Source organism: Polistes dominula, unplaced genomic scaffold (genome assembly GCF_049000335.1).
Source record: "Polistes dominula isolate Pdom_NZ unplaced genomic scaffold, Pdom_raw_medaka contig_25, whole genome shotgun sequence".
Classification (NCBI taxonomy): Eukaryota; Metazoa; Arthropoda; class Insecta; order Hymenoptera; family Vespidae; genus Polistes; species Polistes dominula.
In genome coordinates this window covers 2,965,828-2,992,362 of record NW_028301094.1, presented here as the reverse complement: position 1 = coordinate 2,992,362, position 26,535 = coordinate 2,965,828, and the positions used below count along the sequence as shown (strand labels likewise).

Sequence of the window (26,535 nt, the reverse complement as noted above, 5' to 3'; positions counted from 1 at the left end):
ATAATAATAATAATAATTAATCGCTACGCCAAATCGCAAAACGTCACTTTGAAAAGTTTCTTTCGACGCGTTTATAAACCATTCGCGATAATCATTTTTTTTTTTGTTTTCAATTATGTTTCATTTTTTGTCGCGGCGTCTTAAACACGTCCTTTGGAAGCACTGATTCCTAGTAATCCTCCTTCCTTTCTTCTTTTCTTCTTTTTCTTTTTTCCTTCCTTCGTGGATGCACCTTCGAGGAAAGAATAGCACGAAAACAAGATCGAAAGAGAAATGAATGACATGTCATATCATCATCAACATGTTTAACCCCGAACACACCCTCTCTCAACCAATATGAACGATCTTTGTTTCTTTCTTTTTTTGTTTATCTTAAAAAGAAATCTTCGTTTCTATTTTGTATCATTTAACACTTGGCACGCGGGTATATTTCGCCGTTGAGTTACGCGTGCAGCGGACGTTTTTTCGTGAATCTCGCGGAGAAGTTTGGTGAAAAATTTCATGTATCTTATTTTTTTGCATCTTAGTCGAATTATGTACTACATATGCATTAAAAAATGCACAATTCATCATGTACATATAGCTAAGCGTTTTGTTCACTTCAATGTATTTGTAATTCTACGTTTACCCGCTATTCACCACAAATCTATTAAATACGTATTTTTACGTAACCCGCGCTTTAACGACAGACTGCGAAAAACGTAAAAATACGTTGCCCGCATGCCAAATGTTTAATAATTCGATCAGGATTCGTTATCGTCATTTTTTTCTCTTTTTCACTTTTTCGTGAACCTCTTTTCTTTTTCATTTTCTTCTTTTTTGTTTTTCTTTTTCTTTTCGTCTATTTTCCTCGTCGTCATCGTCAATCGTCATTGTGTCATCGTCATCGTCAATTGATCAATCGTCAATCGTAATCGATTATCGATCACGACCATCTCTATTTCTGCCTACGGTGATAAATGCTCTTGTGATTGTTCAGACTGTTGAGCGTCCTGAAAACCTTGTGGCACAGTGCACAAACTGCACTGTTCAATGGCTGAAAGTGTTGTTGTTCTTTGTGACGTTTCAACGTTAGCTTGGTAGATAGCGTTTTGCCGCAAACGTCGCACGTGTAACACACCCCCGGTGGTAGTAGACTACTGTGAAGGGGATGAGACAAACGCATCGCGAGTATCGCCGACGGCGGACCTATTTTATTGTATTATTATTTCATTTTTCACAAAAAAAGTATGGGGGGTGGGGGTTGGTGATGATAATAATTTAATCCGACGCGATTTTCAACGATTTCCATACAAAATTTTGATCATTGAGAAAGTAAGAATAGAACCAAAAAAAAAAGAAAAGAAAAAAGAAAAATTGTGAAATTACAAGTTGAGAAAAAAAAGAAAAGTATGACAAAGATAAAGACAGAGAGTAGTAATAATAAGAGAAAATAAAAAAAAAGATAATATACCAGATACCGTATTTAAATAGAATACACAAGAGAAAGAGAGAGAGAGAGAGAGAGATAGTGATGATAATAATAATAATAATAATGAAAGATAAAGAAATAAGAATATGAGAAAGATAAAAAGAAAGATAATGAAAAATAAAGTGAAAGTTGTAGAAGTAGTAGAAGTAGTAGAAGAAGTAGAAGTAGTAGTAGAAGTAGTAGAAGTAGAAGAAGTAGAAGAAGAAGACATCGACACCCAAATAAAAAGAAAAGATATTTCCGTTACGAACCAATATTTGTGGCGTAGGAGGAGGCACACGGAGAGCCACGTGCGTGGATGGACCCCCAGCGCAAATCCGTGTTCGTGAAGGTAGTAGCGGGTAGGACACAGAACAATGACGAACCAGAGCCAAACGTATAGCCGAGCGAGCGGGACCGGGAACAAACAAGAACAAAGATACGACTGCCATTAATATCGCTGGACAAGATTAGTGTACGCTGCTTTTTTGTTTTTTGCTCTTCTCTATCTTTTTCTTTATTTTATATATTTTTTGTTTTTTTTTTTTCCATTTTTATTATTTTTTTTTATTTTTGTTTCCTTCCATTCTTTCTCTCTGTGTTTTTCTATGCGTTAGGGGGTGAGAAGGGAAGAGGTAAAGGTAAGGGTCTGTAGTGGTGACTGTGGTAAATTATAAGGGCTTGGAAATCGGACTTGGAAATCATGGAAGAAGAACTCGTGTTCGAAAGGGGTTCCATGTAGGGTGGTAGAGAGAGAGAGAGTGTTGGATGTGTATAGGATCGAAGAGAAGGGTTTGGAAGGGGGTTGTTGTTGTTGGTTGGAACGAGAAGAATCGAAGGAAGGGCCGATCGAGGGTCGATCTCGGAGCCTCTTGCAGCGGCAGGCAGCCCCAAACGAGCCGCTCCAATTCCTCTTTCTTTATTTCTTTCTTTCTTTCTTTCTTTTTTTTTGTTTCTTTATTTCTTTCTTTCATTCATTCATTCTTTCTTTCTTTCTGTCTTTTGTTTTCCTTCTTTGTCTCTCTATTTTTTTTTTTTTTGCATTTTTCTTTTGCTTTTATATATATATATATATCTATCTCTTTTTGTATTTTATTTATTTATTTATTTATTTAGATCCTTTTTTTCCGAATTTGTGTGGTTTTTTTTTTGTTTTTTTTGTTTTTTTTTTTGTATTTTTAATTAGCGTACGAAGATTTCCGTACGACCGCAAAGAGAAAGGTGGCTCGGGGCTCTGGTTTGTCATTGATCATTTTCTGGTCTCTCGCCGCATCGACGACGACTACGACGTATGTGTATTGTATTTTTTTTTGTATCCATGTTTTTTCAAACTACCCTCGGCCGGAGGCCTCCTAAACACGTTCCTCACTAAATTTAACGCGTGCCGTTCATCAAAACAACAACACTGATCGAATTACGTTTTCCGCGTTTTATTATTAATCTAATTCTCAAATTTTAGACTTTATTACAAAACGTATTATTTTATTATGTATAATAGAAAATAGGCCAAAAAAAGCATTTTTATTTATCTATCTATTTACTTATTCATTATTTATTTATTTATTGTTTTTTTGGTTTTGTTTAAAACTCTTTCCTCCCCCTTTTTCTCTTTCTCCTTTCCTTTTTTCTTTTATTTTATTATTTCTATATATTTCTTGTTCATATTATTATTATTATTATTATTATTATTATTTTTATTATTATAACCATTTATATTGGGTTGTCCGGAAAGTTCGTGTCGATTTTGACGGAAGATTGAAATGCCAACTTATTTAAGTTTTTTGTTTGTTTTATATATTTATTAAATAATAAATATAACTATAATATATATATAATTATAAAAATAATATAATAATATATAATAATAAATAATAAATATAATAATATAATAACTTGAAAATTTTGTCTTTTCAGAACTTTTCAGGTTTTTTAACAAAAGAAACTTTAATGCCATCTATTGAAAATCGGCACGAACTTTCCGGACAACCCAATATATTTTCATTTTTAATTGAACGATTTGACATTCTTCTTTTTTTTATGTAATCTGCAAAAACACGAGGTTGCATTTACGAACAAAAGATTTGTTTACCACATACTAATACTTGTACTATATATATATATATTTACGTACCCACGTATATTTACGAAAAAAATGCAACCTCGAAAGGATTGAAAAAACTTATGTTCTCCAAAAAAAAAAAAAAAAAAAATAAGTACACAGAAAATAATTCGCTAATAACGAATTGAATACAAAAAAAAATCCTAATAATGATGATAAACTTTAAATAAAATACAAATAAATGTTATTAATACTATATCGAAGAAAAAAACTAAAAAAAAAAAAATCACGAAGTTATCATTCAATAATTCAATCGGTCTAATCCGACATTGGTTAAAAAAAAAAAAAAAAGCAAAAAAAAAATAAAAATAAAAGTTTGATGGAAAGAATATGACACAAGAAAAAGAAACAAGATATTAATTAATTAATTAAATCGTCTCGTACAAAAATATACTCCCAATACATATATATATATATATATATATATATATATATATATATATGCACCGTCATATAATAAAAATAATAATAATAATAATAATAATAATAATAACTCCAATAAGAAAAAAAAATATATAAAAGAAAAAAAAATGGAGAGAAAAAAGAGGTAAGGTGAGTTTCACGTAACGCGAGATGTGAGAGAGGGATGCGACCGTGTTTTCCTCCTCTTCCTCATCGTTCGCTCGTATTATCGGTCCTTTTCTCGTTCGCATATATACTCGTTGGTGCTGCTCGGTCAAGGACGAGTGTAAGAGAGCGATGCGAAGGAAAGAAGGGCCCCTTCTCGTTGTATGTGGTGTGCCGGCAGTACAGGAGGCACAGTAACGGCAGTAGAAACGGCACTTCTCTAGCAACGGCAGTAGCACAACGGTGATAGCAATGACGATAAGAGAAAGAGGATAAAAGAGAGAGAAAGAGAGAAAGAGAGAGAGAGAGAGAAAAAGATAAAGAGAGAAAGAGTAAGTGAGTTCGTGAGAGAGGTAACGGTGAGCTTTACCCACTCGAGCTCACTGCACGTGTACTACCACCGTTACCCCCACCCCACCCTACCCTACCCTAGCCTATCCCCCATTCTTCCCATTCCACTCAACCCCAACACACCTAAACCCTTTTCTTTATACGACGTCATTACGTTGACGTGTTGCGCACGTGCGCGTGTGGTACGCGCATTTAACTACCTCGTCGTTTCAATCCTACAGAAGAAAAACCTATCAATGTATCTATGCGCTCACAGATATTCTATGTATGTATGTATGTATGTATGTGTTTAATTAAAAAATAGAAAAAAACAATGTTTGATTTTGTAAATATTTTCTACCCATTTTTATTAATTATACCCCCCACCCCTTTAGTAGTGTTTTGTATTTATGCTGTTTAGCATCACTGAATGTTTGTGATTAGTATATATATATATATATATTTAGATGATTTTTGATTGATATTAGATAATTGACATTTTATCAGAGATAATAGAATAATACAATGTGTGTTGACGTGAAAAAATTGTAATCTTCATTTTATTCTTATTATTCTTCATATCGTTGGTTTTACCCATGAAATATTATCTAACATTAATTTTTCTATTATCTCTTTTTATCTCTTACAACACTCTTATTTATTCCCTTCTTTTCACTCTCTCTCACTCTCACTCTCTCTCTTTCTTTTACTATCTATATCTAAGTATTATAGGTTTTTAAATAAAGAAAAAACTGCGAGATAAGAAAGAAACCACGAACACACACGCCTCCGCATACACCTTTCTCCGTCCAGGAATGAAAACAAAAAAGGAGGGGCACAGCTTTCTTTCTCTCACTTTCTCTATTTCTTTCTCTTTTCTCTCGGCGTATCAAAAATTATGTTTATTTATAAATAATGATATCAATGGTGATGATAATAATCTTCTTAATAATAACAATAATATTAATAATAATAATAATAATATTAATAATAAGAGCTATAATTAATAATAACAATAATAATAATAATAATAATAATAATAATTACTGCTGTAATTTTAAACATAATAATTAAAAATTTTTAAACAATATTTAAAAATAATTACAATTAATAATAATAATAATAATAATAATAATAATAATAATAATAATAATAATAATAATAATAATAATAATAATAATAAGTTACGAGAATGTTTTTGCACAATAATAATCCAATTACGCTTACCCCGGACCACCAAAAATTAAAAAAAAGACTTAATAAAAATTAAAAAGAAAAAAAAAAAGAAGGAAACAAATTGATAAGAAATTTTTCTCTATTTACATAAATTTGATTGATCGAACACGCCTTCTTTTTTTTTTTTTCTTTTCTTACGTTTGATGTAAAACTCATGAATATCTTCTTAAAAGAACGAAAAATGATTTCACCTTCGCTTTTTAACATTTTTTTTTATATTTCTTATTTTTTTTCTGTTTTTCTTGTTAATATCTTTGTCGTTATCACAATTTGTTTATTTTCCCGTCGGAAAAATCCAAATCCGCTCATCGATTAAAAATAAAACGAAAAAAAATTTCTAATGAATCAGATGAACAGAAAAGGGAACAAATTTTAAGAACAATAATTAATAATAATGATAATAATAATAAAAATGAAAAATTTAAAGTCATCATCGTATTAAAAAAAAAAAAAAAAAAAAAAAAAAAAAATAGAAAAAGACCAGTTTATTAATTGCAATAAAAGAAATAAATTAAACGAATATATAAATATTTTATTGCATTATAAATAAATGCAATAAAACGGATTTTCATTTGTCAGATGGGAAAATAATGTTGAATGTCGCATTGTAGTAAAAAAATCTTACACACAATTTAGCATTTACGAAAAAATATATAATATTCGGAATCACGGCGTAAAATATTCTTTTTCTCTTTTTCAACGCAGACATATATAAATACATATATATATATATATATATACGTAATAAACCAATACGTATATATATATATATTTGTTTTTTTATATATAAACTAATAATAGTTATTATTAATCTCATATAAACGAAGACAAAAAAATGTTACTTTTTTCATATATGAATCAGGTTACTTTTCAAGATCAAGTTTTGCAACATCGAGATCTCGCAATTTGTACGATGTATCGTGCGTATTGAAAGACGAACACGAGAGCATATGTATATATCGATATAAACCTCATATGTATATCACGTTGAGTACCATGTGAGTCATAAGTGACTGACATTCAACCTTCAGTTCAGGCCGTGTCAAGCACATGTGTCTGACACTCAACTTTACGTTCAGGCCATGTCAGGCGCCGGTGTCTGACATTCAAATTTCATTTTGCCACACGTGGCCTGACAAGGATTTCCATAAAAATTCACGTGGCGCTCAACATGATATACATCTATGCATACATGTATATACATATATATATATATATGTATGTGTGTGCTCAATATTTAAATATTGTAATACATACATACGTATGTATGTGTATGTTACATTTTAATTGTAAAAAGAAATAAATAAAATTCGATGTAACTCATAACGACGATATTATCCGTCGACGAAAAGCGAACAGGAAAAGGAAAAGAAAGAAAGAAAGAAAAAAATATATAAAAAGCAATAACAGATATTGTGGATACTACGGGTTCATGAAATTCTAACGTTGCGATAAAACTTTGTAAGGTATCATTTCGGATCTTTCAATTACGAGGAAACATGGTCCTATAGTAAAAAAAAAAAAAACAAAGAAGGGAGATAAATAAAAGAAAAAAGTAATAATAAAAAAGAAAATAGAAGAAAAAAGTGAACACACTTATCAATATATATATATATATATATATATCGTGTTAAAAGACACTACCTGAAAGATTCTTATGAATTAGTAATGATAATAACATTGCACGTGTATACGATATATTTTCCTCTCTTGCTCTTTCTCTTTTCGAAGACGTCATCGTCGTCATTGAGATAAAAAGAAATATGTTCAAAAAAAAAAAAAAATAATAATAATAAATAAATCAAAGAAATAAATCTCTTTTTTCTTCCTGTTTTTTTTTTTTTGACACAAGTTTATCGACAGAGCTTTTTGAAAGTTGCTGGATTTAACTACAGTTAGATACGCATTAGGTACGTATGTTCGCTATATATATATATATATATATATATATATATATTCTTTATTACATATATATATATACAGATGAGCGTTTTGTTAATTGAGAAATAACATTTTGAAAACAATGCAATTAAAAAAAATTTCAATTTGTAATCAAAATTGATTTTGATTTTGGACAAGAAACATAAAAGTATTTAAATTTTTATTAATAATTTGATGGACATATTCCATATTATTTTTTACGTTCAACATGTTTTATAAATTTCATATTGTTTTATTCATAAAAAGCAAATAACTTTTGTATAAAATACTTTTCTTTTTTTTTTTTATACAATTTTTTTAATACCTACTACATTTAAATCTTCTTTAAACAATAATTTGTGGGTACAGATAAAAATATTTCAAAAAAAGCAGGTAGATATTATATTTTGTTTAGATAAATATATTATATATATATATATATATTCTTTTTGTTTCGTTTTTAATTACATATTCAAAATGAAAAGGCCATGATTTTCGATACACTTTCTCAATGCGTTTAATAAAAGATTGATTTATACGTTGTAGAATATTCCTGTCAATATGCATGATGGCTGTCCGGTGCATAATACGTTTATCGCAAGAGAAATACTAGATTGATTGGGTAGGATTACAATGGCCGCTGGATAGAACGCGGTACTTTTTTTTTTATTATTAATTATTTTTTTTTCTTTGCAAATAATACATTGGGTGCGGGGGAGGGTCTGTCTGCTGCTTGACCAATTGTTTTAAATATCTCAAAGTTTGTAATTATAATAGTATTTAACTTGAAATCAAATTTAGTCATAAAAAAAATTTATAAAACAACTGAGATATGAACAATTTATTGGAAATATTTGTGAAAATATTAAGCAAAGGTATTTTTACTAATACTTTTGTTGATATTCATCTCTATTGGATGATTTTACGAAAAATTTGTGCCGATTTTTATATCCGATTGTCCGGAAAGTTCGTGCCGATTTTGATGGAAGATTGAAATGTTTTGCAATTTAAGTTTTTTTTTGTTGATATATATATTTGTTAAATTATATATAAGTGTCATTCTGTTTTTTCACAATTTTTCTCCATTTTTAAGAATAATTTCAAAATTTTGTCTTTCCAGAATTTCTCAGGTTTTTTTTTTTTAGCAAGAGAACTTTAATGCCATCTATCGGAAATCGGCACGAACGTTTCAGACAACCTAATATATATTCCTATAAATCGACAAAAAACAATTTCCGGATAAAATTCATTATTACTAACACGTTCACAGTAGTGGACTAATTTTCAATGACTTTTTTCTCGTTTTAATTCACAAACGTGCGATAAATGAATACCCAACACGCCATTTTCAATTGGATTGAACGGAAAATTACATGCGATTGAATATGTGACAAATGTAACACCAAAACGTGTTAAGATTATTAAGAAGTATATATCGATAAATAGGAATCACTCCACTTCTCATTTTGAATATTTATAAAAAATATTTTTCTAAAAAAAAAAAAAAAGAAAAAAATAAAATACCTGTTTTAAATATATTTTTACCTGTCCCTTAGTTTAAAGGTTTTCCTTTTTGCGTACCGACCATACTTTTCCATTAAAAATAAAACTAGGTAAAGTACTTAAAAATTATTTTAAAAACTACCACATAGAATCTAATAAAATAAATAATATTATTATTAAATTTCCCCTTCAAAATTATATCAAACTTTCGTTTCAAATTTAACTCTTAAAAAAATACCTTGTTTTCAAAATATTTCAGTTTCTCGATTATAAAAAAGAACTCATACTGTATATATACGTGTATGTGTGTATATGTGTATATATATATATATATATATATATATATATATATATATTCCTTTGTACTGTGACTTGTCACGTGACTTATCAGAGAAGGACACGATCGTAAAACGAGTCCACACATTTCTCGGTTTCGTCTACGCGATAAAAAAATAACAACTAATTTCTATCCTAAACCTTCGAAGTATTTAAAAAAAAGGTATCGAAGGTAATTAGGAAAATTCATTCTTTATCCTTTTTTTTCCTCGCGACACCATTTTGATATCTAAGAAATATCATATCGTCTATGTACAAAGTATATACTTGAGCTTCTAGATAAAGCTCAAAATCGTTATGATCTAAATCGATTGATTGATACTAAAAAAATTAAATCCAACTACCGTCTATTATCACATCATTTTGCACGCATGAATTATCTTTCGAAAAAGTAATACACGACGCAGCGCATATATACGTATACCCACAAACAGACTACACAGCAACAAGGGACCGCGATTAAGTACAACAGGATCAGTTACATACAATCGTTTAAACCTCCATTTTGTTTTTGGGTACTACACGAGAGAACTCTTTTTTAACAAGTTTCTGATATTTCAATCCTCTCTCTTTCTCTCTCTCTTTTATTCGCCCATTTGTCCTTGAAAATCACTCTCGCGTTTAGAACGTAACAAGACGAAATCCTGGTGCAGGTTATCTCGAGTGATTACTGTTGCTGTTGCTGTTGTTGATGTAGTTGCTGCTGCTGCTGTTGTTGTTGCTGCTGCAATTGCTGTTGTTGTTGGTTGTACCCAAAACGATCGTTGTTGTGTTCCCTCTCCTTTTGTATTTGTTCCTCCTCCTTCCGTTGTTGCTCGTTCTTACTGTGCTGCCGATGATAGATGCTCTTATGGTTCCTTAGGCTGTTCAGGCTGGAGTAAACCCTGTTGCAGATGTTACAGATCGGTTCCTTGCTGGGCCTCGTGTGAACGTTCTGTATGTGCCGCTTCAACCGCGTTAGGGAGGTCAGGTTTTTGTTGCAAGGCTCGCATCGAAACTCATCGGACGCGCCGCCGCTGCCGGCCCACAGACCTGGCGGCAGAACCAGACAGAGGGGGTTACTTTGGTTTTTTTTTTTTATTGTGCTTGGACGTCGATAACAAGCACAATATTTTTTTTTTATTAATTTTTTTTTTTTTTTTTTTTAATTTTTTTGAACTACGGGGAAGAAGAAGAAGAAGAAGAGAGACAAAATATATTCCTTTTCTCGCTTTTATCTCGTAGTAGTGTGTTTTTTTTTTTATAGTTTTGGTGTCTGTCTCTCTCTCTCTTTCTTTCTTTCTATCTTTCTCACTCACGGTATCACGTGATCCGTGTGATCTTTCTCTCTCTCTCTCTCTCTCTCTCTCTCTCTCCCTCTCTTTCTTTCTTTCCGTTTCTTCGCGATCTCGTCGATTTTTCATCGTTACGCGTACCGTCGTAGTTTTGTTTTTATTTTATTTTCATTTTTCCTTCGGGAAAATGGAAAAATCCGTGAACGTCACAGAGTTTTTTTTTTTATATGGTCCGAACCCACCGCCGCTGAACCTTCACCCGACTAAAGCCGTGCGCCCAAATCGTCCTCAGTTATTCTCAAACCACGTACAACATTATGCCAGCAGGTGCTACCGCCGTAATTCGACACATACTCACACTCTCTCTCATTCTCCCATTCTCACACCCTCTATCCTTCTCTCTCTCTCTCACACTCTCTCGTTTACGACGCGTCGTCGTGCTCTTTTCCATTGGAAGTGCCTCAAAATCAAATTTCAAGATCATTTACTCAATTTACTTTCTTCCACAACTTTATCGAAATTATTTGGTTGAACAAATGTGATCCTTCATCAAAAAAAGTAGACCCTTTATTAATTATTGAAACAATAATAAAAAGTACGTTACGTTATTAACAATTTGATTATAAAATAAAAAATGGATGTATTGTATTCGTTTGTTTACATTTTCAAAAAACAAAACACAAAAGTGAGGCACTTCTAGAAAATGATTGACGACTCGTCTTCCGAGATTCCACTCTTTTCATTATTATTAATATTATTATTATTAATTATATTATTAATATTATTATTTTTGTTGTTGCTGTTGTGCTCTTTGTTGCTTTGTTTTTGTATATATATATTTTTTTTAATTTAATTTTATTTTAGCGAATTACACAGCAGTAGAAAGGTAACAAGCAATTCCAAGATTCCAGCGAGAACGATCGTGAGCGATGACGTTAGTAATTTTCCGAGCACCATAGTAGGGGGGGGGATGGTAATATAAATCCATGGAGATCGATGCGTATTATTTACAGCGAAATAAAGGAACAGTGTAGTCCTTTTTTTTGTAGGTATACGTGTGTAACTATTTATATACATGTATATGATTATAGATTATCGTCGATTTTAGAATGATCTGATGTTGCAATGAAAGAAGAAATATGATATTCGCAGTGTATGTATATATATATATTTATATATGTATATATTTTTTGTTATATATGTACATACATAGAGATATGTAATTTATGGTATTTCTTAGTACAATTACTTATCGAATAGTTTTTTCTTTTCTTTTTATAATTCTGTTAATATTCTTTGTTTCCTTATCGATAGAAATAATACGTGAAATAATGATAAGAACGATAATGTCTAAGACAAAAGCTACATAGCATATAATATATATCCTCGATTCAAAATGATAAGACATAAATTTCCTATCATCAACCCACCCTCCTCCCTCTGCCACCCACAGTCCATTGGCCAATGTCAGAATTCATATTGGTTTAATTAGTGAAACGTCCTCATTTTCATTTTTTCAAATGCATTTTATTTGATCATTGATTAACGACGCTTACACCGTGATAGGTATATACATTGTTTTATTATTTTAATAAGTATACAATTTAAATAGAACAAAATTTCATTGCCGTGATTCAATCATCCGTTTCGTTACGATAACAAAATGTCAATCATTTTTTTTTTTTTTCAAATCCGCGTTAATGTATAGGAGTATGTTTCCTTTTTTTTTTTTTTTTAATCTGAAAGAGAAAAAAAATTCGTGCGGATAAAAGCAACAAAATTCGAGGACACGCAAGAACACATCAGGGTCACCGAGAGCCAACCGATAGTATTACGAAGATTTCGAGAGCAATTTATAGAGGGTCGGTTTGCGTTTCACTGATTCGCGGTATTTGGAAAACACAACACAACTGGACACGCGCTTGTTGCGTATGTATTTTACGTATGTGTACATACGTATGTACTCTCACTGTTAAAATCAGTCAAAAATAACGGTACCAATCGAACATTCCCTTTTCACTAAAGTTATCCTGTTATAAAGCGGGGGAAAAATACAAAATATTTCTATACATATATATATGTATATATGATTGTGTAATAAAAATGCATCTATGTGTTTCCAATTGTAACTTTTTTTCGAGTTACAAACGAAACTAAAACTCACGATATATAAAAAACGATCGATTTAATCATTAAATAGGATTCCAGACAAGTGTTCAACAAGCTTTTGCGATAAAAATCATGAAATTAGCCGATAGATAATGATATTATTTTTCTTTGTAAAAAAAATAAGATAAAATATGCGATTTGCGAACGGGAAGGTGAACTTTCTCCTATCGATGTGAAATTGACTGATGCGCTATGATTGACTGTTGGTTGCCGGCCGGTCTACCGGTAATCCGATGCAATTTCTATCGAATAAATACTGTTATCTCTACACGTGATATACCGTGCGATTACTTTAGTCCAATATCACTCTGCTACTCAAAATCGTTGATTGATCGAACGTAACTAAACTTTAAGATAATATCGCCTGTTAAAACAGCACCAAGATAATATACTACTTCATCTTATCGAAATTCCGGATACATAAAGGACAAGTAAACGCGACGAAAGTTTTATGATTTCATATATCTGTCACTTCACCAATTCATCTCATATGAAAATTTAAAAAAAAAAAAAAAAAAAAAAAAAAAACAAGAATAATAATATTTTTCTATAGAAAACGTTTCAATTATTCGTATTCATTTGAAAGGAATTAATGTTAATAATAATAATAATAATTCAAAAGAGAATAAAACGGGATTGAATCACGTACACTGACAAGACGAATGTCTACTTCCTGGAAACGGTATTTCGACGTTCTGATACCGAAAATTCGTACAAGGTGGCGCTCAGAGGCAAAAGTTGATAACCGATAAGGGTATATGACGCTTATCGTACGGGCTAAGAACAACATATCCGTGGAACTATTCCGTTTCAAAGTTAAAATGACAAGAGATTCAAGAACGTGGATTAAGAAGCGTACTTTACTATTCAATTGCAGTAACTGATAAATTTGTCAATAAACTAAACGATAACAGAGAAATATATTTGCAAGGAATGAATTCAACATGATTCTGATAGAATTCTCAGTAACAAATAAAAACAAGAAGATGGCGGGTGAGGAAGAGGACGGGTTAGGGGGAGGAATGAAAGGAAAATGTTAAAGGGTTTTTGTTCTTTGGTATTGTTGTGGTAACTAATCTGAAAAAGAATGGGACTAGCTGAACTGAATATATTTGACTATTGTTATTACATGAAAATCTTCAAGAAGGAATGAAGAAAAGAACGGACGGATTAACAACGGACGGACGAACGAATTTTCACGATCCGCGCGCGTTACCTCCGAACCGCGAGATAACCACCAACGCTAGGGGCTGTTATCGCGGCGAGCAAGTAAAAGAAGGGCCTAATAATATTTACAAGAACAGCGAACCTAGAGAGAAATTTTCTACACTAGATATCGCGTATAGCTCGCAAGAATTATATATTTAACGATGCGATTGGCAACTAGGAGGAGGAAAAGGTAAAGGTAAAGGTAAAGGAAATGGACAAGGAAAAGGTGAAGGATCTCTACCGTAGAATCAATTCAATATGTAAGTTGTTCGCAATGAATATCGTGATCTTTTCGTTCTTTCCTAGCGTGATATTGGCTCTTATGACTGACCAAGCTGTTCCTGCTCTTGTAACTTCTACCGCACTGATCGCAAGACAATGACTGCGGTACATAGAAGTGCGTATCCGCGAGGTGTCTCTGAAGGGACCATGCGCGAGAAAATGTTTTCTGACAGAAACTGCAATAAGTGCCGCCGATCGATCGGCCCGATAACTTAAACTCCTGTTCCGCGTTCCTTCGAGATACCTCACGAACTTTCGCTACCGGCTGAGCTAACTCGTTTCCTTGAGAGAACCAACGAGGATCAGTGATCGATAGGTTCTCATTGGTTACGACGAGTCTCTCTTGACTTGGATAACGTTGTTGTTGCTGTTGTTGTGACTGTTGCTGTTGTTGGTGTTGCTGTTGCTGCTGCTGTTGTTGATGTTGTTGTAGTTGTTCCTGTTGTTGAGATTGACGATATTGACGATGATATTGATCATAATGATCGCTCGTCTGGTACTCGTCGTGTTCCGACGATAAAAGACAAGACTCGAACTCGGCGATCTTCGGAGACATAGGTTCCGATTTCAGGACGATCTGCACCTGATCGTTAATCCCATCTAAGAGATCGATTATCGGCAGCTGCTGGTGGTTATTATCCTGGACCACCACCTCGCATTGATCAGAGCCCGTAATTTCACTTGATTGCCCGGATTGTTGTTGATTCTCGCCGTTGGTGGCGGACTGCCAACCCCCGTCCTCCTCGGCGACCTCCCGGTCTGCAACCAAAGAGGAGGGGGCTGAGTCCAACCGGATGTGCCTGCCTATTTGTCTCTATATTCTTCTCTCTCTCTCTCTCTCTTTCTCTCTCTGTTCATCTTTTTATGTATGTTAAGTACACATATAATAACGCGTAAAAGTGCATGTACGTGTGATTTGTCGCGTAGGTATGTCTCTTATTGATGAAATATATATATATCAATTAGAAAGGATATAAAAAAAATAATGTCCTATTAATGTTTTTTCCCACATTTACCCAAATCCCGTCCCCTACCCACCCTTGTCTAAATCATCTCATCCGTACAAATAATAGATGTAACTCGACGCGTGAAGTGGGCGATCGAGTGTACACGAGAATGAATGGTTCGGTGGATCAAAGAGCCGGGAGTAACGAGCGTGGGGTGGTACTGGACACCAATGATCCAGGAAGTTGGTCAAGATAGAAAGATAGAAAGAGTGAGAGAGAGAGAGAGAGAGAGAGAGAGATGGCAGAAGGAGTTGAAGGAGAAGGAGCAAAGTGCCGATAGGAGGAAGGTGGAAAGGAAAAAAAAGAAGAGGGAAACAGGATGGTCGTATCCATCCATCGCCTCATAAAAGGGCAGAATAACGTCCGCGCAGATGGGATGTCAATACAGTAACGGCAGGAGCAGCAAGCACAGGCCGACGATGGTTCTTTGCGGGGTTTTACCCGGCCGGTTACCGTGGCAACGGAACACCCCTCTCGACAGGCTCCTCTACGTCGCACCCCTCTCACTCCGGTGCCAAGAGGAGGATATATACCTAGGATGCGTATTATTCTTAATAACCCCCGTGTGCCGTGGCGCTGTATTATGACTGATGTTGACTCTAAGCGCGCGGAGAGAGAGAGCTACGGCGATCGATAGGCCGCCATACGGTCGACTATACTACGAATCCTCAACATCAGCAAGAGGGAAAGGATAGAAGAGGAAGAAGAGAGAGAGAGAAAGTGACGATGTTGGTCCGGAGGAAAAAGATAGAAAAGAGGTAGGGAGGGGGACAGGGAAGGCGGTTGTAGGTTACTTGAAACACGACTTCAGAAAAATATAAGTATCTTCTGCCTTGATTGCACGGATCTCTCTCGCGAATCGAAAAGAGAGTTCCCTCTCTCACTCATTCACTCACTCTCTCTCTCTCATCAGAAGAAGAAACAAGAAGAAGTCGAACTCACGAATGTTTCGCTAAGAGAGGAAATAGCAAGCCGAGTAAGTACACGCGAGATTATTTTCAAGGATTCTTGATCTTTTAGGTCGGGGGAGGGAGGGGGCACATTTTGTGGTTGCGCTATCACGAACCAACCGAAAGGGGGAATAAAGAAGAGTAGACCACCGATGGGAAATGCAAATCAAAAGAGAAAGAGAGAGAGAATCTTCTTCCCTTTCTTGGAGTAAAGTAAATTTTAATAAAATTTAAATATGATAAAAATGTGCAGCATGGGCCATTGTGAATACTCCTTTTTATATACGTAACTTTTATAATGGAAAACTACTAATGACGTAATCATATACGATCGAGACGCGGAAGTTTCGACTACTCGTCTCTCCCATAAAAAGGAATAATAAAAAAAAATCCTTGATAGAACGATCGTCGTCGTCGAATGATAAAACATCGTGTTGACACTCTAATATTTCTTTCTTTTCTTAAATCAGTATATATGGTTGGTTACCTTGCGCGTTAAAACGATAATTCAATGAAATTATCTCTCTCTCTCTCTCTCTCTCTCTCTCGCGTCAGAGGAAATTGGAAAGTTTTTTTCAAACAGGAAAAAAAAGCAAAGTTAGCAAACCGATATAGTAAAGCTTAAAGTGAGAACATTACACTCTCTCTTTCATTTGCACGCATCGCCACGTATAAACCAGCAGCAGCAGCAGCAGTGCGGCATACGCACACACACGAAATGAGAGGTTCGCGTGTACGTACGTACGCACTTACTTACTTACTTACTTACTTACACGCATACACATACACACACACACATTAGTACGCTACGCCTCGCATCATTCGTTTGTTGCGCAGTTTTCGAGGTCACCTCAAGTTCATCATCGATAATAGCACCAGGCGAAAACAAGCAGCTAGACCTGGGCGTCCACCGATAAAGTGTACGCTACTACAGATAACAAATTCCGTCTGATTCGATTCAGTACGAACTTTCGTTCTACGGCCTTGACAACAGCCGCGCCACATCCACCCCGCTCCCCCCCGCCGCCCGTCCCCACCGTCATTGGCCCGGCCCAACCCGTTAGCACTAATCAAATTGCTAATGCGCTCGCACTCTTTCTTTCTGGTGTGTAATAGCGACCAAAAAAATTCGCACCGAGTGAATGGAACTCGAACGAGAGAGACAGAGACAGATAGATAGATAAATAGATAGTGACAGAGAGAAAGAGAATGGAAGGGGGAGAAGAGTTAAGAAATGAGGAAAATAAAAGATTCAACTTAGAGTAGGTGAAGAGAGAAGTGTGAAGGAAGGGGGTGGGAAGAGAGGAGAGGTGTAGGAGGTGTTGGAAGATGAGGAGAATACCGGGTAAACAAAACCTGTGCAAGCAATTCGTGTCACGTTGTCGGCAGAAAGCAACGAATTTATAAATCGTTTTTTTTAGTCAACTATAGATGGCGTTGCAAATTCAATGACCGGTAAAGAAAGAAAAAACAGCTGATTTTGAAACGATTACGCAATTAGAGCTTTTTTGCGAACGTCCGAATGATGGTCGAAATATATCGGTACTTTTAGAAATGTAAGGTATGATATTATAATTCGATCGAGTATGATATTATTAGCAGACATGTTGGAGGACTTGCTAGTCAAAATAATAAAAAAAAAAATTTCAATGAAGTTTAGATAAAAAATGATTAATCTTGTAATTTCTATTCACAGATTTTTATAGAAGATAAAATTAATTAGTATTGAAAATAAAACTAAATGAAACGACTAAACGATGTGAAAAAATATTAGGGGTACCGAAAAGTAATGGCGTTACTACGCATGTCAAATTCTGTATAATATTTTAAATCAAAAAACCGATTGATGATTTTTATCGTTAACAATATTAAAAATTTGCATAACAGATAGAAAAAGTGATTAATTAATTAATTTAGTTAATTTAATTGATTAATAATACAAAATTGTTTGAAAAATTTATTTGTTTGAATTTTGAGGTTAAAAAGCGACATTACTTTCCGGTCCATGTAATATTTCTGAAGTAATGTTATCGTAGGATCATAAATGTAGAAAAACAAATATGGTATGGTATATACTTTTGTGTGAGAGGGTTGGTAATTATATGAAAATAAATTATTAACGATCAAAATATTGAAAGAATATCTTTTAAGATATATAATTCATAATATTAATAATCGTAATATAAAAAATAAAATAAAATAATATAATCATCGTAAAAAGTACTTTAAAAGATAATAACAAAAATAAACACAAATATATAACGCGTAATATAAATTATCAAAATGTTAAATGTAAATCGTAAAATTAACTCCAGGGAATTTCTTTTTTTGTTTTTTTTTTTGACTTACAATTATCCCACTATCATAATTAACCGTGGGGCCACGATTATGCACACACGTTTAAATGATCAAAACGAAAAAGTATATATATATACACATCTACTTTTCTTTAATCGTAAAAATTTGTTGTTTTTATTTTCTCTCTCTCTCTCTCTCTCTCTCTCTGCTAGTTGTCTTTTGCTATTTTTTTATTTTTTGGAAAAAGAAATATAACGCAAATAAGCTGAACACAGTGGTTCGTTGGCTCGTAACGCGATGCGATGCGACCCACCTACATCAGCACCCACCTCCGCAAGAATTTTGGTAGCGTCATTGTCAAGTGATGGGAAAATAGGGAGAGGAGAAAAGAGTGAAATATAAAGAACAACAACAAAAAAAAAAAAAAAAGAAACTAAAAGAGATAGATGAGGAGGAAGTGAAGGGGGTGGCAGGCAGCATGTGTCCGGCGTTACCCCACCGTCGACGTCTCATACCACGGAATAAATATTTGCTCGGTGCGTTGCACGAACGGAGGAGAGAGACTGCAACGCCCGTATCTCTCTCTTTCTCTCTTTCTCTCTCTGATACAGAGAAAGAAGAAGAAGAAAAGAGAGGATAAAGAGTACTAGTAGAAGCTCGGCATTCGCTATTTTTACGCGGCTCACTTTTACAACAGGTTACGGGCGCGTGCAGGCGTTTTCGCGTAAAAGAGCGGGGGGAAAAAGAACTAGAGAGAAAGAGAGAGAAAATTAAAGAGAGACAGAAAGACATTATACATGAGAGTGAGTGAGAAAGAAGGAAGGGAAAAAAGAGAGAGAGAGTGAGAGAGAAAGAGAGAAGTGAGTGAAGGAATAATAAAAGCATAAAAAAAAAGGCCAGTCGACTGACTCTCTCACACCAACGTGACTCTACCAGAAGCTTACCACTCTCCTCTTCCTTCTCACCCTCTCCTCCTCCTCCTCCTCCTCCCTCCCTCCTCTTTCACTCTATTTTCTTTTTTATCAAGATTTTTTTTAAACAAATTCTCGATGCTAGCCCGAAAAAACGGGCTAAGAATAATCGTGTCCCGAATAGGGGTTGGAGAGGGGAGGTAGAGGGTGAAAAATATAAAAAAAAAAAAAAAAATAGGAAATAAGGAGGACAAAAAAAGACTCTTTTCTTAGAGATAATTTTTCGATAAGAATAAAAAGGGAATTATTGCAAGACCTTTTTTTTTTTTTTTTTGAAAGATTGTTAGATTTTATTTCTAAATGAAAAGGGGGAAAAAAAGAAGGATACTGAGAATATAGATTTGAACTGATGATATTAACAGATTATATTCACATTTTTCGATATCTTTCTATTATATTTCGGATGTGTGAGAGTTCGAATATTAAGTATTTAAAAAGAAATGGTGAATAATACGATACCGACGGATATATATTGTTCTTTTTCGAGTATCTCAAAGATAACGACACACGCAGGAGATCGAAATGATCGCAACGAAATGAAAAATGTTATCTTTACACCAGCAGCGAATTTGAATGCACACACACGCACATACATACATACATACATACATACATACATACATTTGCGATTTATTCTATGAAAGATAATTCTTTCTCTATCTTTTACCCCCACCCCATCCCCACCCAACTCAATCCCCCACCCATGTCTTTTATCTTTCTTACACTTTCTATTCGTTGCCGTTGTCACCGAACAAAGAAAACTTCGAGTATTTTCCAACGAAGTTCTCTGTTGTGTTGCAATTCTTTCTTTTCTTTTTTTTTTTTTTTTTATTTCTATTCATACCTATCTATCAATCTATCTATCTATGTATCTATCTATATTTTATCGATCTCTATTTTTCTAATGAGTAGAATTTTTTTTTGTACTTTTCTCGTTTCAATTCAACCCCATGTATTTTATTTTCTCTCTCTCTCACTTTCTGTAAAGTTTTTTCTTGTTTTCATTTTTATTCTTTTTACGTAACAGAGTTATGCATTAGGAACGATTAAAGAATTCCGATTTATCGATGAACATCATAGAATAAGATAACGTAAAAAGTCACGATGATAACTGATGCAGAAAGAATTCATTTCTATCGGATAAGGATGAGAACAAGAAAGGACCGTCCGCTTATATTATATCGGATTATATAAGAAAAGAAATGAAAAGAAAAAATAACCGACAAGAGAAAGATTAATCGGGACATAGAAGGGGAGAAGAAGAAAAAGGGGTGGGGAGGGGGGGACATCTCGATCCTCGTCAATTTTGACAACGTAATATTTTCCATTCTATCAAGTAAAACGTTAACGAAAACTTTGTTTTTTTTTCCTTTCTTTCTTCTCTGTCACATATTTTGTCACACATTTAATTTTTTATATTATATACTTGAATTATTCTTCTATTGGTAATTAACCCTTAGAGTGCTATAGACGCATATATGCGTTTGGTAAAAATTACCCCAGAGTGGTCTATCGATGCATATACGTGTTTGTTAATATTAATGTAAAATATAATGTAAACGTAATGTTTATATTAATTACATTAAATTATATATTCAGAAACAAAAACTTTAATTATTAAATATAATTTATTATTAATAAATTATTCTGTGTTTCTACAAAATATTTTAGTTAAAAGTATTCAGCACTCAAAGGGTTAATATTAATTCGTATTTTTTAATGAAATCTTTTTTTTTTTTTATGATATAACGTCGTTCCAAAAATTTCTTCCCCCTTTTTTTATGATAAGTTGAACAATATTGTGATGCGTAATATTTTTTATGTTATTTTTTTACTCAAGAATATTGATTGTATTTTATTCTACCTTTTACTAATACTTTAAATTATTTATCATAAAAAATATTGTGCCTGTAGAAATACTAAATAGAAAGAAACTTTTGAGATAACCTAATATTAAGTGGACTGGATTAAGTAATGTCGCCATTTTTTTAACCTTTAAATTGAAACAAATTAAATTTTAACAAGTTTTTAATTTTTAATCAATAATTTAATCCACCCCCTATCCTTTATTTTCATTTAGTATGGAAAATTTTTAATATCTGACCGATTAAAATCAATCAGTTTTTTTAATGAAAATATAAAAATTGTGACATGAAGTAGAAACACCATTACTTTCTAATCCCCCTAATATATATGTGTGTGTGTATATTTAGAATATAGGCAAAGATGATATTTGACTAATAAAAATAATGATTTCACCATGAATTTTACTAAGAAATAATGCAGTATAAGAGAAAGAGTAAATGTAAAAATGTGATGATGTTTTTCTACGTCACATCGAATGAATGCGATAGCAATTCGCTTATATTATTCGTAAAGATCCCACGCAAGAAATATCGAAAAATAAAGAGAGAAAGAGAGAGAGAGAGAGAGAAAAGAGAGAGAGAAAAAGAGAGAGAAATAGAAAGAGAGAACATCGACCCTGCAGCAAGCAAGCTATCACGTTAAACTTTTGAAACGTTGCCAAAACTTAGAAACTCCCCCCCCCCTTTCTCTGCAATTTTATTTCTCATTATTATTGGATGATCCTCTTAACGATATAGGACAACGAATTAAACGAATTAAACGAAATAGTCGTGTAAAAAAATAAAACAAAATTTAATAAAAAAGAAAAAAAGAAAATAAATAATCTCGAATTATTGATTACGTTAACAAAAGATTAACTTAAGTGTAATGTGTAAAATATTATATTAAGTTGGGTCACAAAATATCTTCCTTTTTTTTTTGGTGATAAGTTAAACAATATTACTTATATACATTTGGTATTACTATGTAAGTGATATATATATATATATACTAATATACTTTTTTTTTGTATTTTACGTTATTTTACTAAATAGTATCGATTCTATTCTATTTTACCTTTTTCTATACTTTAAATCATTAAACCTAAAAAATATTGTGTCCTTAGAATTACAAAAAAAAAAAAAAACAGGAAAAAACTATTGAGACAACCTAATTTAATTTCTTACTTATATATATATATAAGCAAATTAATATAATAAAATATAATATAATATAATATTACATTAAATTTATATATACTTAATTACTGAAATTATTATTTTAAAAATAATATGATTATTAAAATATCTATAAATATATATTATTATATTATACTATATATTATAATATAATATAAATAATATTTATAAATTACAATATTTTTATATTTTAAAACTGATAATTTAAGTAATTGAGTATAAGTTAATATTTTTTTTAAATAACAATTTATATACTAAATATAATATAATATAAATATAAATATAATATAATTTAATATTATTTTAAAAATAATAATTTTTTTAACTAATTAAGCATAAATTAAATATAATATTATATTTAAATAAAATTATTATATACTTCAATAATATAATTTAATTAATTATAATTTAACAAAGTTTCCATACTAGTAGAGTACAGAAACTGTCCCCGAAACGTCCCCAGAAACATCCACCGCGAAAACGTTCACGAAAAACTTACGATTGGTGGTATAACCGTAACCAAAAAATTTCACTACTGGTTTATACTCGGGACGAATAAAAGGCACGATATATAGGAGAGTTCTTTTCTAAAACGCGTCGGCCGACGGCAGCATAAATCTATTTTAGTGCTCGCCTTTTCGTACGTTGTGTAGTATCTTGCACCGTGTTCCAAGTCTATATATTCGCGTTCGCGTTAAAAAGTGCAACTCGACGGCACCGATGTTTCTTGGTAGGAGGCTGCTTTTCGTAGAACAAGGAAAGAACCAAAAAAAAAAATATATATATATATATATATATATATATATATATATATATATATATATATATATAAAAAGACAGACTACGATAAAGAATAGAAAGAAAGAAAATAAAAACGAAAGAGAAAGATTAATAGGCAAACGAAGATAAAATATACATATATATATATATACACATATGCATGCATGAACGAAAGAGAAAGAAAGAACTCGAGTATATATATGTGAGCACCCATCTATGTATAAAAATAGGGGAACAAAAAAATAATTAAACGTAAAAGAAAATGGGAAAGAAGAAAATATATTGGATTTCACGAAAAGAGTTGGCTTTGCTCATAGAATTGTCTTTCGACATTTTCTCGATGAGTTGGTTGGTTGGTTTGGTTTGCTAGCTTGCTAGCTAGCTTTGCTTGCTTGCTTGCTTGCTTGCTTACTTGTGGGACGAGCGTCGTATAATTTAATGTGTCTAATGATTCGCAGTGCGAACGCGGTAGGAACGTGAGTGGCGCACCAAGGTCGTCGTATTTTTAGTTGGCCACGTTCGTCGGAGATAGAGGGACCTTGAATTTCGCGGATAACATCTGTGGTTTTATCAACGGTTCCCTCACCCTCCCCTCCCCTCCCTCCCTTACTCCTTCTCATCGTCACACCACACTACACCACCCCCGCGCTTCTTCTTCTCTCTCTCTCTCTTTCTCTCGTTCTCTTTATTTCTCACTCTCTCTCTCTCTCTCTCTGTGTCCTACCCTACCCCCTCTCTACTCTTCTCTCTCTCTCTCTCTCTCCTCCATTTGCCCTCGCACCCACCACGATAACTTTTTCAGTACTAACCTAGTATAAGCCAGCCGTTCAAATATTAATCGACGAAACAGGGCCGCACCTGAATTTGCTCAACGTTGAAAAAAAAAAAACCCGCGCGAACACAACAGACACGACTTTGAAGGAAGAGAAGAAGCATTTTGTTTTTTTATTTTTTTTTTTTTATTTTGGCTTCCTTTCATTTCTTTTTCTTTTTTTTTTTTTTAATTATATTTATTTATTTATTATTATTATTATTTTCTTCTATAATTTTGCATTTTTTTATCATATCGTCATCTTTTTTTTTACCTTCTCTTTCAGTATCTATTCTATTTCTTTTCTTTTTTTGTATTTTTATAATTTATTTTCCCCACCAGTTATGTGTTTCACTAAACGTGGAAATCGCGTACCTGAATTTGTAGCCTCCCCCCCCCTACCTCCTAACCCATCATTTAAGTTCTTATTTTCTTTCTCATTTTATCCGGAAACAAATTCGCGAGAATCTCGGTAAAAGGAAAAAAAAAAAAAGACGCGTTATCGTAAAAATCTTTCGAATTTCCACATTCTCTCGCGTATTCTTCTTCCTATTCTCGCATTTCTAGGTTCGATTTCATTATAAAATGACGAGAAGGTGTTCATTAAAAATAATAATAATACTAATATTGTTCATCAATTATTCGAATATTTCGGAAAGATCGAGGATAGAAAAAAATACTTAGAAAAATAAAAATAAAAATAAAAATAAAAAAATGAACGAAAAAGAAAAAAAAAACAAGAAGAACAAGAAGAATAAGAAAGAAAGAAAGAAAGAAAGAAAAAAAAAGAAAGAAATTCGTACACGCATATTATCTATCATTCGTATATGGCAGATTGATAATAAATAAATCATCGATCTCTTTTTGAAGGTAAAATATATGCTGCAACATCGTAGTATATATATATATATATATATATATATATATATGTATATGTATGTACTGTTCGTTCTTCACGGGTCAAATAACGGCAAATCATAAAAAGTGATAACTTGGCCATCCTATCACATCCTCTTTCATATGTATAATATTATATACTTGCAAAACAAATAAGCTGTAAATTTTTCAATTTCTTTTTTCTTTTTTTTTTTTTTTTATAACGAAGCAGCTTACCGGGCTAAAGTCCGTAGAAATTACGAGATGCCGATAAAAGATTTAGAAGTTGTGTTTTAAGTGTGCGCGCACGCTTAACGTGAAAAAAATGAAAGAAATAAATAATAATAATAATAGTAATAAAGAATAATAAAAAAAAAAAAAAAAATAGTTAACAACATTCGATTCGTTTCGGACAACTGATAACTTTTCAGTCGCACTTTGAATTGATACGAAAGGACAAATTGATATAATTATAATACAAAATACACGAATGATTACTATAATATTTAACTTTAACAAGATAATAATAATAATAATAATAATAATAATAATAATAATAATAATAATAATAATAATAATAATAATAATAAACATATAAAAAAACGCGAATACAAATATTGTCATTAATAGATGAATCGTCATAAATCCCGCGCGTTTATGATCCAAATTAAAAGGTTTTCAATAATGATGATTATGATAATGATGATCAATCATTATATATATATATATATATGTATAATAGAATAAAATAATTGAGTGGATTTGGACTATTTTGCCACCGCATTCGTTATTTATTCATTTATTTTCTTTGATTCCATAAAGTTTACCCTTTATATCTTTTACTAATACAGCTAACAAAGTAACGGATGATTGCAATAGACTTATCTTTGTACAGCAATGCCAAACTGATATAATATTTTTGTCATTGTTACTACTTGTGCCAATTATTTTCTAATGATACTGCATAATCGGCGATACAATGGCGAGTGAAAAGAATCTTTCAATCCCCGTTTTGCTATCTCGTGACCAAAAAAAAAAAAAAACAGAAAGGAAGAAGAATGAGAAGAAGAAAAAGAAAAAGAAAAAGAAGAAGAAGAAGAAGAAGAAGAAGAATGGAATATGTAATCATTTATCATAACCCCAACCATAATTAATTTTGTAAGCTTTACAAGATATATATATGTATATATGTTTTCTTTTTACTTTGATGTGTTAAATTTTAAAGAAGAGGAAGAAAAAAAGAAAAACAAAAACATTATTACGAATACACCACAAATTTCAATAATAATCAAATAGATTTGACAATTGGATATTCATCAAACGAATATAATTGTTAGTTTTTATTTTTCCCTTTTTTATTTATATTTTTTTAACAGACTATAATAATAATTATTATAGTCGCG

General features: G+C 32.3%; 1 protein-coding gene across 10 annotated transcripts in view; it reads right to left on the bottom strand.

Annotated features, from left to right (window-relative positions):
- Positions 1-26,535, bottom strand: part of br (broad-complex core protein) — a 91,333-nt gene that overhangs the window by 36,946 nt on the left and 27,852 nt on the right. For 6 of the 10 annotated variants that reach the window (XM_015315781.2, XM_015315788.2, XM_015315783.2 and 3 more), the window contains exon 6: positions 13,927-15,154. The exons of the other annotated variants lie outside the window; for them this stretch is intronic. In XM_015315781.2, the coding sequence (XP_015171267.1) occupies positions 14,367-15,154 (788 nt within the window). In that variant the 3' untranslated portion in view covers positions 13,927-14,366. Of the gene's footprint in view, positions 1-13,926; positions 15,155-26,535 lie in introns of those variants that run through there. 10 annotated transcript variants of the gene reach the window in all.